Source organism: Channa argus, chromosome 14 (assembly GCF_033026475.1).
Source record: "Channa argus isolate prfri chromosome 14, Channa argus male v1.0, whole genome shotgun sequence".
Lineage (NCBI taxonomy): Eukaryota > Metazoa > Chordata > Actinopteri > Anabantiformes > Channidae > Channa > Channa argus.
In genome coordinates this window covers 22567867-22583818 of record NC_090210.1, presented here as the reverse complement: position 1 = coordinate 22583818, position 15952 = coordinate 22567867, and the positions used below count along the sequence as shown (strand labels likewise).

The following is a 15952-nucleotide window of genomic DNA, read 5'->3' as shown; positions in this document are numbered from 1 at the left end:
CACTTCTGCTGACTTCTGTCTTGTATGTAACTGCTACATAAACTCCTGTCCCTCTCCACTCCACCTCCCAGTAACAACGTCCAGTCAGACTCTCTCTGCTCAGGACCTGAAACCATGAAATGAATCTGTCTGGGTGATGAGAATAAGACTGTTGTTGATTAATCACTGTTACTTTTCTGTTTCCCTCAGATAATAACAGATTTTCATTTGCTGTGTTTGGATCCAGTGTGATTTCACATGAATATTTTAAGAATCCAGCTCTGGTCTTTGGTTCTGCTTGTGGATCTAACAGTAAAACATCCAATTGAGTCACTAGTGATGAGCTGTTTGTCCATGTCTGTCTCAGAATGTCCTGTATTTGATCTCTGAGATCTGACACAGCTGTTGTCACATCCTCAAAGTATCTCAGAGGACGGATGTTGACGCTGGATGTATGTGTAGATTCACTGAGTTGTGACAGTGAGGGGTAGTTGTGTAGAAAGTGGTTGTGATCCTCTGTGTGTGAGAGCTGCTCCAGCTCAGCATCTTTCCTCTTCAGCTCAGTGATCTCCTGCTCCAGCTTCTCCTGAAGCTCTTTGACTCGACTCACTTCAGTTTCCTGCTGGGATCTGATCTGCTGCTTCACCTCAGAGCTTCTTTTCTCCATGAGACGGATCAGCTCAGTGAAGATCTTCTCACTGTCCTCCACTGTTTCCTCAGCAGAGCGATTGAGAGCCTCCACCTCCTGTTGAAGCACCTTCACATCTTTCTCTGTGTCCTGGATTCTCTGCTGGATTTGTTGTCGACTCCCCTCGAGTTCTCTCTGCCTCTCAGTCATTTCTGCTGCAGCTGAGACTGTGTCGTGGCCTTTATGTTCATCCACAGAGCAGAGATAACAGATACACTGCTGATCAGTACGGCAGAACATCTTCATCACCTCATCGTGATGAGAGCAGATGTTCTCCTGGAGGTTCTTGGAGGGCTCCACCAGCTTGTGTTTCTTTAACTGTGCTACATCATAATGAGGCTGCAGGTGTTTCTCACAGTAAGAGGCCAAACAAACCAGACAGGACTTAACAGCTTTCAGTTTTCTCCCAGTACAATAATCACAGGACACATCTTCAGGTCCAGCATAGTAGTGATCAGCAGGAGCAGTTTGGAGTCCAGTCTTCTTCAGCTCCTCCACTAAACCTGCTAACATGGTGTTTTTCACCAGGACAGGTCTCAGTGTAAAGGTCTGTCTACACTGAGGACAGCTGTGAAATTTCTTCTCATTCTCAAGATCCCAGAAACATTTAATACAGTTCATACAGTAACTGTGTCCACAGGGAATAGTCACTGGATCCTTCAGTACATCCAGACAGATCGAACAAGAAATTGTTTCCTCGTCCAGCTGAACTCCTTTCTGCGCCATTTCAACATCCGTGATAATGCCTGTTTTAGTTTCACTTACTTAGAACATAAACTAGTTTAAGCTCTGAGCTCAACATCATGTGTTTCTGCAGTGAATGGGGAATGTCAGCTCTCACACTTCACCACATCTTGGTTACACCCATCCTCAAACTGTAGATCGGAAGAGGAGGGAACATGGAAAAAAAATGGACGATTGAAGCCCACAGTGTTTGAGAGTAGAAGGAAGAGGGAGGAGTTTCAGGCATTGTTTCAGAGATAATGTGTATTAGATTTTTTTTCTTTTCGCAATAGATCTCATTGTTACCGTTACCATAAATATAAAGTGTAACTTATTTTTAGGATGCCTAGATTTAGAGATAGCAATTGGGTCTTCTGTTTAAAAAGCCCTTTGATTTAAAATATTAGTAGAAATATACATTTTTGCTGTAGTCTTTGTAGTTTTGATCATTATAATTATTAATATTTTTAGATAGCAGGTTAAATTCAAAGCGTAAGTTTGACATAAAGGTGTTACTGTTAGATGAATGATAATCAAATTAGTCATGTGAATTTCACCGGACATGAATGCTACAGATCAGCAACCCTGATCTCACCATCAGAAACACAAGGAGCCCATAAACCAAAGTCATAGAGCTTAAAAGACGCAAATAAAACAAAAAAGAGGACGATCAGACACAAAAGTTGCGTGTTAAGAGACATCTTGAGTGTGGGAGACTTTAGAAAGTGCAGAAAGCTCATTCCTTCGTTTTAATGCACTTTGTAAATCATTTGCCTGTATATAAAGCACACGCCATTTTTCCTTGAAGAATCCACACTTTACGTGTAGCCAAACATAAACGCTAGAGGAGGCGCACGGACCGCGCTGCGTCAGCTGAGTCCAGTGTAGGACTCCGTATCCCAGAATCCTTCGCGCCAGGTGTTAAATGTTCTGCCTACTTCCGCCCTGTGTGAATAGACGCAGGGGGAAACTGATGATTTGCGTGCTGGGTGGAGGATTTTATTTGGCTCACTGAAAACACCCGAGCGCGGATTCAGAAAGCTAAACCCCCATAAGAGGAGCGAGTTAGAAAGGTAAGACGAGACATGATGGAGACTTTTAAAAACCGGGCTAAGAACATGACTGTTAGCGAACCTGTTGGCTAACGGCAGTTGTCTTGCTAACTGTTATTCTTCTTCGTACGTTGTCACAGCTGCACCGGTGTTTTTCTTTCGTTTTATTCCATCTTCTGTTCCGTATTTGACTGTAATCTCGGCCACAGCGCTCAGGTTCACGCTAAAGTATCTGTCCGTGTAGTCTTGTTGTTGTTGGCCCATCTGTCGCCTTTTTTAATGCACTTTCGGTTTCTGCTGCAGTTTGGGATGATTAGGTGATTTTAATTGAGCGGGCATGTGATGCAGGGGCAATGTTTTGATCCGGGGTGTTTAGTTAGCCCCTTACCATCGTTATTTGGACAGCTGCTGTAGCTAAATGGCGTCAGAGCCGCAGAGCCTAACGGCTTTTTACGAGCTGTTAGTATCAAATGCTGAGTTTGGATCATATTTCAGGCCACGTGCGTTAGAATTTTAGAAAATCCAAAAACGAGCATGTAACCGTGATAATCTGGTTTTAACTCATTACACTCACTTAAAATGTATTTTCAGCTCTTCCTTTATATGACCGGAGCTTTATCTGACTTTCTGCTCACCTGTTGGTGCAGGTGTGTGTGGACTTTAAGGGTCATCCAGGAAACCGAAGTCATTTCTGGGCTCACGCTTTGTGTCAGGGTCGACAAAGTTTTAGTATTTATCAGTCTGTTGAATTTAGCTCCTTCACATTAGACTGCAACCAATAATCATTTTTTCTTATTTTACTTTAGTTTTTATATAATTTCTTCTCTTATTTTGTTTGATTCCTCATATGGTGTAAAAATTGTCACCAATAAAAAAAAAGAAACCCAGAACCCAAAGTCATGTCTGTAACCTGCCAATTAGTTTGATCAGTACACATCTTCATGTCATGGCTGTGATCAGAAAGCTGGATACACAAAGGTGTGTATATTTCACCTTAGGGCCTGTGCAGCTTTCTGAAACCAGAAAAGTGAAAGGTTCAGTGTTTTGAGTCAGGATTTTTTTCTTTGCTTCTGAAATTCTTTTGAGCATCATATGGCACCACAGTGTCTATTGTGTTGCAGTTATTTTTATGATTAAAACGGTTAATTTTAGTCAGAGTGCTTTACAGTTCGCTAAAATGGAATTACTTCTGTCAAAAGTTCACCAAAGTGTGACGGGATGATTTCTCTGTTGATCAACTAAACTAATTTGATAATTGGTGAGTTGTTCATTGGGTTGATTCTTTTTCTCAAACAAGAATTCACAATGTTTGTTGGTTAAAGCTTCCAAAGTATGAGATTTGATATGTCGGGTGATTTATAAACAGATTTGTTTTTCTTTTCTTTTTGGTCTGTTTGTTGAACAAAGCAAGCAATTTGAAAACCTCATATTGGGATGTGAGAAACCGTATCATCCACACTTCTCCCTACTTTATATACATCTATATGCAACTAAATAATCGCTAAAAAATTGGCAGATAAATGACAAAGGAAAACGATCTGTAGGTGCGGCCCTAACAAAGGATGGCGTTGTAATAAACTCTGCACTTCTGCTCATCTGACTGTCTGACATTTCTTCAATGTCCCATTTCAGTGTAATACACATTCCAATTCCTATTCTCTATAACCAGTCAGACCTGTGTTCCCATCATCCTCTGGCAGGTAACTGCTGCTTAAAGCTCACACCCCATCACGGCACCAGCAAAGGAATTAAACTGGTTACAAAGTAAGAGTTACAGCATGGCCCCACACATTTTATCAAGCACATAAACAGGAAACGGAAGCAATTTTCATTATTTCCAGCAATTGTCTCCCCTTTTAAAGGCTTCACATGATTTATAAACTCGGTGGGAGCTACTGCTTGTGAGCGTCTTGCCTCTTACCTCATATAAACAATCAGTGGTGTTGTGTTGAAGCATTTCTCCACTGGTTTGCACAAAACGCCCACACCACCAACAGCACATTTTATTTTAGCTTGTCATCGGTTTAGGTCAGTGAATTAATGTTCGTTAGTGCCAAATAATCAGACCTCGTGTTTTTTACTGGGCCAGCAACAGTGACAATCTGTGCTGGCTAAAAAACAAGAAGCTCCTCATAGCCCAGTTTTATCCTACAATACGGTTTGTTGACCAGAGAAGCAGAAATGTCCACGTGATTTTTCACATTCACTCAGGGAAAATTGAAAAAAAGCAAAATGCTCTAATATACAAATATTTTTTTAAGGAACACAGTTGTGCTGCACAGGTTTCTGTTTTCTTTTTCTTTTGGATATTATGTTGTATCCATAGATCCTTATAGAAATCCCAAGGCCAAGAGGTCCCTCCTATAACCCTGCACCACTGGCTTTGCACTGTCCAGTGTTTTAGACATTTGGAAGTAAAAGTTTCCAGGACAAATCAACATCCTATAGTTACCCAAGTAAACAGGTTCTTGAATCCGGAAACATGAATCATTTCAAAAACTCTGAATATGACCCAAAGTAAACTCTTTTAGGGTTTGAGCTTTGGTGGCTGTGTGTGTGGGTGTGTGTAAACACACTGTAAAAGCTTCGGACCATGTAAAGACGAAACTAGGTATCAGTTTTAGTTTCGGGGGAGTTATTCAGATGCCTCCTGGTAGTGTGTGTGTGTGCGTTTTCCCTTCCTTTTCATGTGACGCTATTCTTTTTTTTCTTTTTCTTTTTTCTTTTTTTTTTTGCGTGTAGATCACACTGACATCATTTTTGACCGTTAGCTTAACTGTTCCTACTGTTGTCCTCATGAAAAATTGTCCCCCCTTTTGAAAATCTTTTAACCGCTTCTTAGTGAGGTTTCTTAATTCTAGAAAATGGAGGCACTGTTAGATTAAAAAAAAAAAAAAAAAAAAAAGCTGTTGTCTCGCTCAAGAGTAAAATCTAAAAAATCAGGAGCTAAGGTGCAGCCACAAAAGCAGTGTATATAATATAATATAATATAATATAATATGCTGGAACCAAAACGTTTGCACTTACTTTGTTGAGTGGCTCTGTATTAGAGCGACTTGCTGTTAATTCAGAGGTACAGCTTCCTCCATTGTTAATAGAGGCCAAGGGCAATGCGGACAGTCGCTGTGTTATTATCTGGGTCATGAAACAATGATTTTTGCAATGTTCTTTTGAGGGGGGAAAATGGAAATAAACAAAAATAAAAGTTTCATAACGCTATTTATGTCCAAAATTTAAGGAAAGTGCAGAGTTTTAACCAGGTGGAGACAGCTTGTTGACCTAAAGGTGTTGTTGCTGTGGAAACCGTGTGTTCCATTTATGTTACCTCTGGTACTCATGGTCAAAAGTTCAAATTTCTCAAATCCTTTTTTCTCTTCTGGCTTCCCCTTGTAGTTTTTTACAAATTTCTTCTCATTATTGCTGTTTTTGCTACAGTTATTACAATTCATATTGTGGCTGACTCTAGAAGTTTTAGTTAAATGAAAAATGTGCAAATGAAATTGTTTTTAAACAAATGTGCTAAAAATTCTCGGGCTTCAGGAAAATTTTAGCACCGTCAGATTGGAATGTTTCATGTTTTTCTTAGTCTTCTGTAATAATAACCGAGTGACTTTTATTTGGACAAAACAAGAATTTGAAAGCTTCTGGGAAATGTAATTATTTTTCTATAAACACACACACAGACACACACAAGTGAGTAAATGTCAAATACACAATCTTGCTGCTCCACATCCTCATAGAAAACCAAATGTGGATTAAAATGGCCCCACACAAATGCACCATTACCTCCTGTCTATCAAAGTTTAACGCGTTCAGTGGTTTGATGCGTATAGAAGTCCCAAAGCACTGAGATACAGACTGACACAATATTTTTTTTAATGGAATTTGTAAACGGTGAGAAACAGGAAATGTGAGATAAATATCTCATGCTTTCCCTCATCTTCCCTTCAGATGCAGTAATGCCGTTCAGCTCCGCAGATTAAGTCCACGTCTACTGAAACGGCCCAGCTTGCTGCTCCAATGACCCCTTTGGTCCGCTGACCGAGTCCACCTTTTTGAAGGCCGAGCAGAGGGGGGGGGCAGACCCTGTCTGGAGGGCGTGGTCGGCGATGGACAGCCAACGCAGCAGCATCTCCGACTCGCTCCTGGCTGCTACAGGGAGGGGGTCTGTCAACACCATGCCCATCTGTGTGAGGGGGGAGTCGTACGAAGCCGGGGAGAAGAAGTGCATCTCTGATGTACGGAGGACTTTCTGCCTCTTTGTCACCTTTGACCTCTTGTTCATCACGTTGCTCTGGATCATAGAGCTCAATGTAAGTCGTGTGTTTGTGTTGTGGATACCTGTCAGATACTGAAGGGGACAAATCATTCGATTTGTAGTTTCATCAAAAGCGAATGCAGAGCTAGTAATATTTAGGTATTTCATTACCTACAGGAAACATGGCTAAAAATGGTTGCGTGGATTTGAAATGGCTACATTTAGGTTTTGAAGAGAGAAAGCCAGTCTCTACTTTCCAAGCATTTACAGCAAACCGATACTGAAGAGCTCAGGGGAAATAAATGCAATTTAAATGAGAGCTTCAAGCATTTTCTAAGTTATTTTGGTTTTAAACCTTGGGAGCTGGAACAATAAGGCTGGATGTGAGAATACACTATGAGGAAGTGACTACCCAACCTTGTTGTCAGAGAAGATCGAGCAGCTTTGCCATCTGTTGAGTGATCTATAACTTATCGAAGGTCAGTTGCCCTTTTTGAATGTTCTGGTCCCCCACCCTACTAACAAAACAAATGTCTCATGGAAATGGCGTTTTCCAGGGTGTGATGCCTTAGACATGAACATGAACAAATGCAATTTTAGGACTGTGAACAGACCCTGGAGCTTGCTCACATGAAGTGTGAATACTCCTGCCACTCTGTAGATACACAGTCGTGTTTTTTTTTTAAGCTAAATGTAAAAGTCAGCACACAGTGCAGATTGTATTATGTCATTTTAGGTCGTCCCATGTTTCGTTACTAAAAAGTGCAGCTAAGGATAATGGTCATCTCGATAGTTTGGCTGTTGTTTGCATAGAAAACAAAGCTGAAATTATGGCCAAAATCCACAAATGTCAACCTGCTACTTTTGATGAAGGAAAAAAATGAGGAGACTTTCTTCAGATACAGTGTCTCTGAAACCTGAAGAGAATATTTTTTTTTTTAAATCTTGCGTAAACAATAAAATAACCTTTTTTGCTCGGACAGAAAATAGCGTAGAAAGTCTGAACCTGTCTCTGGCTGGCATGGGGACATACCAAAGGGGAAATGTCTCCGGGACTGGGTTTGATTTTACATGACAACATACCAGCACAGTTGCCACAGTCTTGTTAACTACACTCAAATTGAGTTAATGGTTAAATGTTTGCCTTTGATTTTGTGTCAGGGCCACGCAGACGTACAGTAGATCAGGTGCTGCGGTGATCTGTTGAACTTTGTCCTCCCAAATGAGGAAGTGATGGTTATTGCACCACATGTTCCCAGAATCCTCCACATGCAGCGGAGCCAGGGTCGAGCTGTGAAACAGCATTTCCTGCAGAGATACTCGCACTATTAACATGAATGTATTTGGAACCACACTCCTGCTCATATTCATGAAGTTGACTTCTCAGACCTGTTTGGGATCGAAACCCAGATGTGATAAATGTAAATGTTCTGCACTTATATAGCGCTTTTCTACCTATTGGCACTCAAAGCACTTTACACTGCTTCTTATTCACCCATTCACACTCACAATCAAACACACATTCATACACCGATGGGGGAGCTGCTATGCAGCTGGCCAACACTCACCGGGAGCAGCTAAGTTGGGGTTCAGTGTCTTGCTCAAGGACACTTCGACATGTGACCGGAGGAGCCGGGGATTGAACCAACAACTGTGAGATTGGTGGACAACCGCTCTACCTTCCTGCGCCACAGTCGCCCACAATGTTGGCTCATGATGTGGGCTCAGTTGCTTCCTACAATCTTGTATATTTTCCTTCTAGCACCAGATCTCAGCAGAATAATGTTGGTTATTACTCGGTTTGAGTCATGCTTCCAGTATGTCTTCCAGTGTTTAGTCACGTAAAAGTTCATTTTTTCTTTGCTCTTAAAAGATATGAATGTGCCTGACATGTTGACTTTGGCACAGCTCGCTTTTCACGAGCCAGTTGATGGGGATATGATAATATGGTGATAAAAACTCATCACATCATCAATCAGCAATGATACAGCTGGAAGAATGCAGCTCATGAAGCTGACACAAAGCGTTTGGACCTGCTCAGGCCAGAGGCTCCCTCACAAAAGATCTATGGCTATGCCCAGTAAGAGCCAGGGAAAAGTTTAACCTTACGTAAAACAAGTTTGGCCTGTTCTCATGTCCGTCACTGAATTAACATAGATATCACATGGCGGTGACACCTTTTACAATGACAGAGTTCTTGCCTCGCAGAGCCGCTGCAATAAAAGAACATCTGCTTTGCAATAGCAGCAAGTTATCAAGAGAGGATCCGTATGCGAGCAGCTGGATTTAGCCAGTTAGGATCTTTTAGCTGCTCCTAACTCATGTTCTGTTCAGACACAGCGTCTCTTTACTGTCGCAGAAAGTCTTCAGCCAGCTGTTTATCTGTGCAGTCTGTCGCAATTAGTTGATCGACAGTTTAATAGGCAACTATATTTTTGGATCTTCATGTCGTTTCAAGAAAACAAAACTTAAGAAGATTTGATCAGATCCGTAAATTGTGATGACAAATGCTTTTGACAGTTATTTGACATTTATACAGAACAAATGATCAACAAATCATTTGTTCTGTACAAATGATTTGTTATCGGCAAAAGAGCATAATCAGACCCTTAAATTATTATTCATTGCAGCTGTGATCACAGTGACAATATTAACATGCTGACATTTAGCAATTACTGCGAGTTTACTGCTTTTAGCTGCTCGTGTTGGCGTGTAAATGTAAAAATACCTACAAGACGATTAAGCCATAACGTATAGTAACATACACAATAGAACCACACATTAATAAGCAGATCAGCCTGTAGTTATTTTAATATTTGAGTTTGCTAGGAGCATTGATGTAGGTTATGGAGTCTGATAGCAGCAGGTGTTGGTTCACAAACCAAACTGTCTTTGTTCTGATGATAGAAAGTAATGTCTGTATCATAACACTGATTACGGAGTTTTTATTAAAAAAAAACACAATCTATTACTTTTCTATGTGTTATATTAAAAACTGAAGTGTTTTTTTTTTTTTTTTTAAAGCTAAACGAGCTTTTTGTTCCATTCCAGAGAGTGTGCTTTGTTTTTGTTGGCAGACTAAATCTGAAGATGCAGCTCTACCATAGGTCATATCAGGACCTAATAACCTCTAAGACCCGTACACTGGCCTCATGTGCATTAGAATCAGAACGATTCCCCGCAGAGGATACAGAGTTCATAAACACATAATAGATCATTGTTGGAAATAGCAGAGCTAAGTTTCAACAAGTGGCCCTTCATTCCGCTCAGAATACCAGAGGAGCTGATGAAGCAGCTGAGTAAACGCGATCCAGTCAAGCAAGAGCCATAGTTTGGATTTCAGGTGCCACAGTGTCTTTTGTGGTGAGATCGTATCCAGGTGAGCTCCCCTTCCTGAAGAAAACACTACCCCTGATAGCAGAAATCAAACGTGCCTTTAAATCTTAAGACTTCAGCTGTAACAGTTACCTTACTGTAATTTTATGCTTCTGTACACCGATGCTGTCGCCCATATACTTCCGCCCACATTGCTTTTAGTTATTAGTAATTACAAATGTAAGAGGAATTTATTTGATGCCTACTTTGTGCGACAGGTGAAGGGCAGCATTCCGAAGCAGCTCATTAAAGAAGTCCTGGAATACAACTACAAGGCCTCCTTCTTCGACATCTTTGTGAGAACCTTCTTACTACTCATTTTATTTTGTGTTCCAACACGTGTCTCACACATGCTGTCTCTTTGCATTCAGCCCTAACAAACACGAGAAAGTGCAATGTCTTCATCCTGTGTGCTAATAACTCTGTGAGGAAACTTGTCCTTGTCTAGAACTCAGTTTAAGTTGTCTCATACACACACACACACACACACACTTTCTTAGGACTCCCATTAGCATGGGTTCTTCCTTTCTGGGGTCGATCACACACGCAGATATTTGCACAATGGTGCTTAAAAGAATTTTCTTTCTGAATAAATATGACCTAAAAATGACCTGGTTTTTATGCAAGTCATAAAACCCAATAAAGGGAACCAGATTAAACCAATGAGACCTAAAACCTAAACATCTCTGATTAAACTGACTGCACCTCTGAGGAACTGATCACATACTTTTGCCACTCACATATTGAAAATGGGATCATTTTTCTTTATTTTTAGGATTTTTTTTTGTCTCACTTGTTTAATCTGTTTCCTCTTTATGTAGTTTCATGTCTAAGTCGTTCGTATTCATGCAAAGACAGAGAAAATTCACACTTTTTCATTTTCCCCAGCTTCTGGCCGTGTTCAGGTTTGCCGTCCTCATCTTGGCCTACGCTGTGTGCAGGCTCCGCCACTGGTGGGCCATCGCTGTAAGTCTGCCTGTTTTGTTTTGCTCAGATATCTGTTCCACGTGAACGATTCCACATTTGCATCCTGAGTGTTTTTCTGTGTTTGGACAGATCACCACTGCAGTCAGCTCTGGTTTCCTCATCGTTAAAGTCATTGTGTCCAAGGTAAGAGTGTAAAGAGAGTTCGAAAAGGATATTTCAGTTTGTCGTTTAGAAAATATCCTCAATATTGTGCTCAGAGGTGGATGCTGCTCTTTACTCCACCTGCTGGTAACTGAGTGTGTAGCAGCATCAGTCTGAACTTAGGAAACGTCTAAGAATTACAGAACGAAATATGATTTAATTTACTGCTTTTGTTGTTGTTGATTTTTGTAATAAATGTGAACATGTTCAACCACATAATGCCAATACAACAATACAAGGGAACATTTTTTTTTATACAGTATAATAATAATTTGTGCTAAGTTTAACCCGTTTCTAAAAGTTTCTGTTTTGCAGCAGTGTACAAAGTAAAGTGTGTCTGTGTAGAACTTGATATTCCCATTCAAATCAGATCAAATTCTGTTTTTTAATTATTTACTGATGTACTAAATATTAAGTGTGTGTGTGTGTGTGTGTGTAGCTGCTGTCTCAGGGGGCCTTCGGGTACCTGCTGCCCATCATCTCCTTCGTGTTGGCCTGGATAGAAACATGGCTGCTTGACTTTAAAGTTCTGCCTCAGGAGGCTGAAGATGAAAACAGTGAGTCACAGTATAATTGACATTTTGCTCAGTATTTTAACTACTACTGTTACTCATGACGCCATCATGTGTGCAGCTGTCAAACAACACTTTTCCCTCAGGGACCAGGAAAGTATTATTATTATTACTACTACTAATACTATTCATCTTGTACTTATACTACTGCTAGTGACAATACCACTATCCTTTTGCTTTTACTATTGTATTTCTTACTTTTTATTTAATGTTGCTATAGTTCTGCCAATAGTATAAAAATATTCCTACTGCAACCTGTTGCAAAGAACTACAACTACTCTTGTAACAACTACTGCTACCATTTGCCATACTGGTATCACTAGTAGTGCCTTACCAGTATTACTACTACTATTAATAATATATTATGAAAGATTATTTTTAGAATAAAATTATTTAATCTTTATGTGACCAGTACCGCAGATCATTACTTAGGTTATTGTGTCTGGATTTTTTTGTTTTTTAGGATATCGGTCTTTGGTTGTCGCTGCAGAGGGACCTCCCCTCATGAATCCAGGTCCCATGTCTGAGGGCCAGTTCTACTCTCCACCAGAGTCTTTGGCAGGTCGGTTTCTCCTGCAGCAGACTTTTTTTTTTTTTTAATTGATTCACGTCTGGTCCAGATTTAGAAAACCAGACTGATACTTTTTATATGTTTTAGCCCATTAAAGCATCCACTCATTTATTTACTCAGTTGCCCCACAAGGGATTAAGCCATGACGATGTTTACATTTTATTTGTGCCCAAGTTCATAATTAAGAAATAAATATATAGGCTTAAAAATGTGTTGCATTGTTAATAAACTATTAAAACTAAATGTGATAAATGAATTACTGCAGAAATACACCTACAGTAGTTTAAACTGCATCTCAGCTGCTTGATCTGTTGCAGCAGGCTGACATTTCTAAAAAGCTACTGTAACTACAGTAATAGCTGCGACGATTAGCTTGCTGCTTCCATCAGTTGGTAGTTGTAAACAAATGTTAGTGATTGTTAGAGGTGCTGTTTAGTAGATTGTTACCTTTGGACTGAGCCAGGCTGTGACTGTAGACTGTAGCCGTCTCCTTTTTAATCCAGTTTATGCTAAGCTAATTAGCGCTTGGCTACACGGCCTCGTTTCTGTCTTGTCTTTAGACTCTGATGAGGAACTGGATGATAAACATGATCCAGAAAAAGGGCTCCTTCAGAAGGTGACTTAACAGGTAAGTGTTGATCTCTGTTGTAACCTCTCACTTCACTCTTAAAGGATGATTAGAAAGCGTGATGCATCTGTGTTCTGTTCTCTGCAGGATCGAAAGATGCCTTCCTGCTCTCGCTGTGCTTCTGAGGGGAAAGTTCTGCCTTACACGTGCTGCCATTTTAGTTTTTATGTTTCAAAGCAGTTTTTGTACTACTGCACCTCACTTTCTGAAATCAGCCTTCTTCTGCACGTGCACGGAAATAAGAAGAGTGACACCTGTAAAGCAATTTCAATCCTTGTGGTTGGTCTCAGAGTTTTGTTTTTTTTGTTAGGTTTTTTTTTCACATTTAGGAAACTCTGGACTTTTAAGAATTCATAACTGATATTTATACAGAAAACTGCCACACGTGAGAATTGGATTGAATAAAATTATAATCATTTTCAATAAATTTCAGTATCTAACGTTTTTATACAAGTTGACACTTTTTCTTTGAGCTCAAATTTTTTTTTTTTTTTTTTTTATGTCCATCTTTATTTTTAGTTTAATATTTTCCACATGCTTGGATTTGAAGTCCCTGTAAAAAGAAAATACCTTCACAGACTCCGTCTAAAGAAAAGGATTTTTTTAGGTTCATAGCAGACATTTACAATTTACTGCATTTATAACTGACTCTTACTTCCAGGTCTTAAAAGGCACTGAGTCAACTTGCATGGAGCATTGGAACAATATGCTAGAGATTTAAAAAATACTGTTTGCTTTTAAATGAGTGTTAAGTATCATACCCAAAAAACAAAATGAGCCATAAATCTGCAGCATTTAAACATGAAGGATGGGAATTCTGCACTGTATGAGCAGTTGGCGCTGGATGTGGGGGGAGGGGGTCTAAAAGTGTACATATCTTTATGCATGCCTTGCCAACCCACTCGATTTGTTTTTATGAAAAAGCTTCTCTGTAAAATAGAATCATTAAAATGTGAAATGTTATGTGGTTGTTCCTTTTTGGGTTTTTCTTCTTTTCAAATCATCCTCAAGTCTCTTAGGGAATTTGTGTTAAATTGGAAAACATTATTCGAGGATATTGCTGCTTTCAGAAGAATGGGAATGTTATCAAAATCTAATCAATTCAAGGTTTATGCCAGATTTAAAGACGTTCCCCCAAATAGTCCTGAGATACTGCAAAGATGGAACCCAAAAATATAATGGAGGCACTTTAAAGAAAAGCTGAAGTGAAATAATTCAACGTATTTTCAGAAAAAAAACTAAACTGCTTATTTTAGTTACAATAAGATTTTATCTCTATAAAGAAACAATTTAGTGTTTATTACATTGGACCAACAAACAAGTCCGATACTAAAAAGATTAAACTAAATACACAAACACAGAACGTGTTGTCTTTAATATCAACCTTGAGTTTTTGGTAGTGATTTAACTTCACTGTCTGATTCCTTTGTTGACCATTTGTTTTTTTTTTATGTTCAACCACCAGAGGGCAACATGTCAACTTTACAGCTGCTCTAAACCCACTGACATTTACACACAATTAAACCCACAAACCAGCAGTTTGTGTAATAGTCTTTTATTATTTTTCACATTTTTATTGGCGGAAGTCAAGTACCCAGGGCATCAGTAAACAGTGTCTCCACAAATCTACATTTGCCTCTGTTCAGTGCGGCCTTTCAGTCAAAAACACTGTTCTTTTGAAATAAATGTAATACTGATATAAAAAAAAAAAGAAGGTAAACTCCTAACCTACCTCTGTCCAAACAAGCTCATACAGATCCAGATTCATTCTTTGTCTATAGTTACAGGGTGGAAATGATACATAAAACACCACGTGGAGGTAAACAACTCGCTCTGTCCTAAGGAGGTGAAAGAAGTGACGAGGGGCAAAAAGGAAATAAAATCCTGGAGCTGGTGTCAACAGGTTAACCAACACGTCGGTGGCTTCATAGACAACATACAGATGAAATATTGAGCCCACCGGCATAAAAAGTTTGCTTAGATGGGTTTTTTCTGGTCATTTATTGCTAAACTATGTTTTGATTCCAGGATATTTAAAAACAATGTCCAAAATACTGCAGTCCGTTTAATGCTGATAAGGTCATTTTGAACCCGATAAACCTCTGGGGCATAATGAGCCACAGTTTTCTCTCACACAAACATTTATCGACTCAATCCCACAAACACCGTCCTGGTGCCACAAACACAAAGTACAGCACAAAATGTGGATGATTCCGCTACAGAAAGTAGATCCCCAACAAATGCACAGTGTCCTCCTGTTAGTTTGGACACTGAACATCTGTTTTAGCACGTTGTTCCCAGATATTTAAAGGTGAAACTTCAGACAAAGTGGGGAAGTCTGAGACATCAGAGACAAACTCACACACTGATAGATTCGTTTTCTTAATGGGATCTTTTTGTCGAAAAGAGATTGTAAATCTTACATTAGTTTTCACAAGTTACAGGGTTTGGGCCTGTTTTCTTAACAGCCGCCAGAAAGACGGACTCAACATTTCATCTCTCGGGGTCGTATGCGACGTCAAACGGCGACACCAGCCGACCAGGGGCGTCACAAACTGAAAAGAGCAGTTTGAAAGTGAAACGTGGCCACAGAGAAACAGAGGATTTAAGCATCTCAGTGCTTCACGAACACTGAACAGATCAACAGGAGCTAGTTGTGTTTTCTACACTTTATATGAATATGGAACATCGTGTGACGTATCTACCGTCTCTCCCATGTCGACTACTGAAACCACGTGTCACCTTTGCTTATTCGCTGCATTGTGGCGGGAATAGGAGGATCACGGACTACGTTCACTCTGAGGGACACAAAGGAACGTCGTGTCCAAACAGAGTCTTCTTAGCTGTAGTCTGTTATTACTGTACATTTCTACTTCAACTAGGTCCTACAAAAAAAAAAAAACCTTCGCATTGTTCAACCTCAGCAAATTTTCTCAAATATTGTTTTGATTAAATGTGTTTCTTCATAATCCCTAGAG

The 15952-nt window shown here is 39.7% G+C and overlaps 1 protein-coding gene and 1 pseudogene across 1 annotated transcript; one reads left to right on the top strand and one right to left on the bottom strand.

The window, feature by feature from the left end:
- Positions 1 to 269: 269 nt before the first annotated feature.
- On the bottom strand, positions 270 to 2170 carry LOC137140562 (E3 ubiquitin/ISG15 ligase TRIM25-like; annotated as a pseudogene).
- A 139-nt stretch (positions 2171 to 2309) lies between these two features.
- Positions 2310 to 14694, top strand: stard3nl (STARD3 N-terminal like). The gene is made up of 9 exons (XM_067528861.1): positions 2310 to 2463; positions 6394 to 6755; positions 10294 to 10371; positions 10964 to 11041; positions 11132 to 11185; positions 11643 to 11760; positions 12239 to 12337; positions 12907 to 12974; positions 13062 to 14694. Exons 2-8 carry the CDS (start codon positions 6552 to 6554, stop codon positions 12969 to 12971), a joined length of 696 nt encoding a protein of 231 aa, XP_067384962.1. The 5' UTR covers positions 2310 to 2463; positions 6394 to 6551; the 3' UTR covers positions 12972 to 12974; positions 13062 to 14694.
- The last annotated feature ends 1258 nt before the right edge of the window (positions 14695 to 15952 follow it).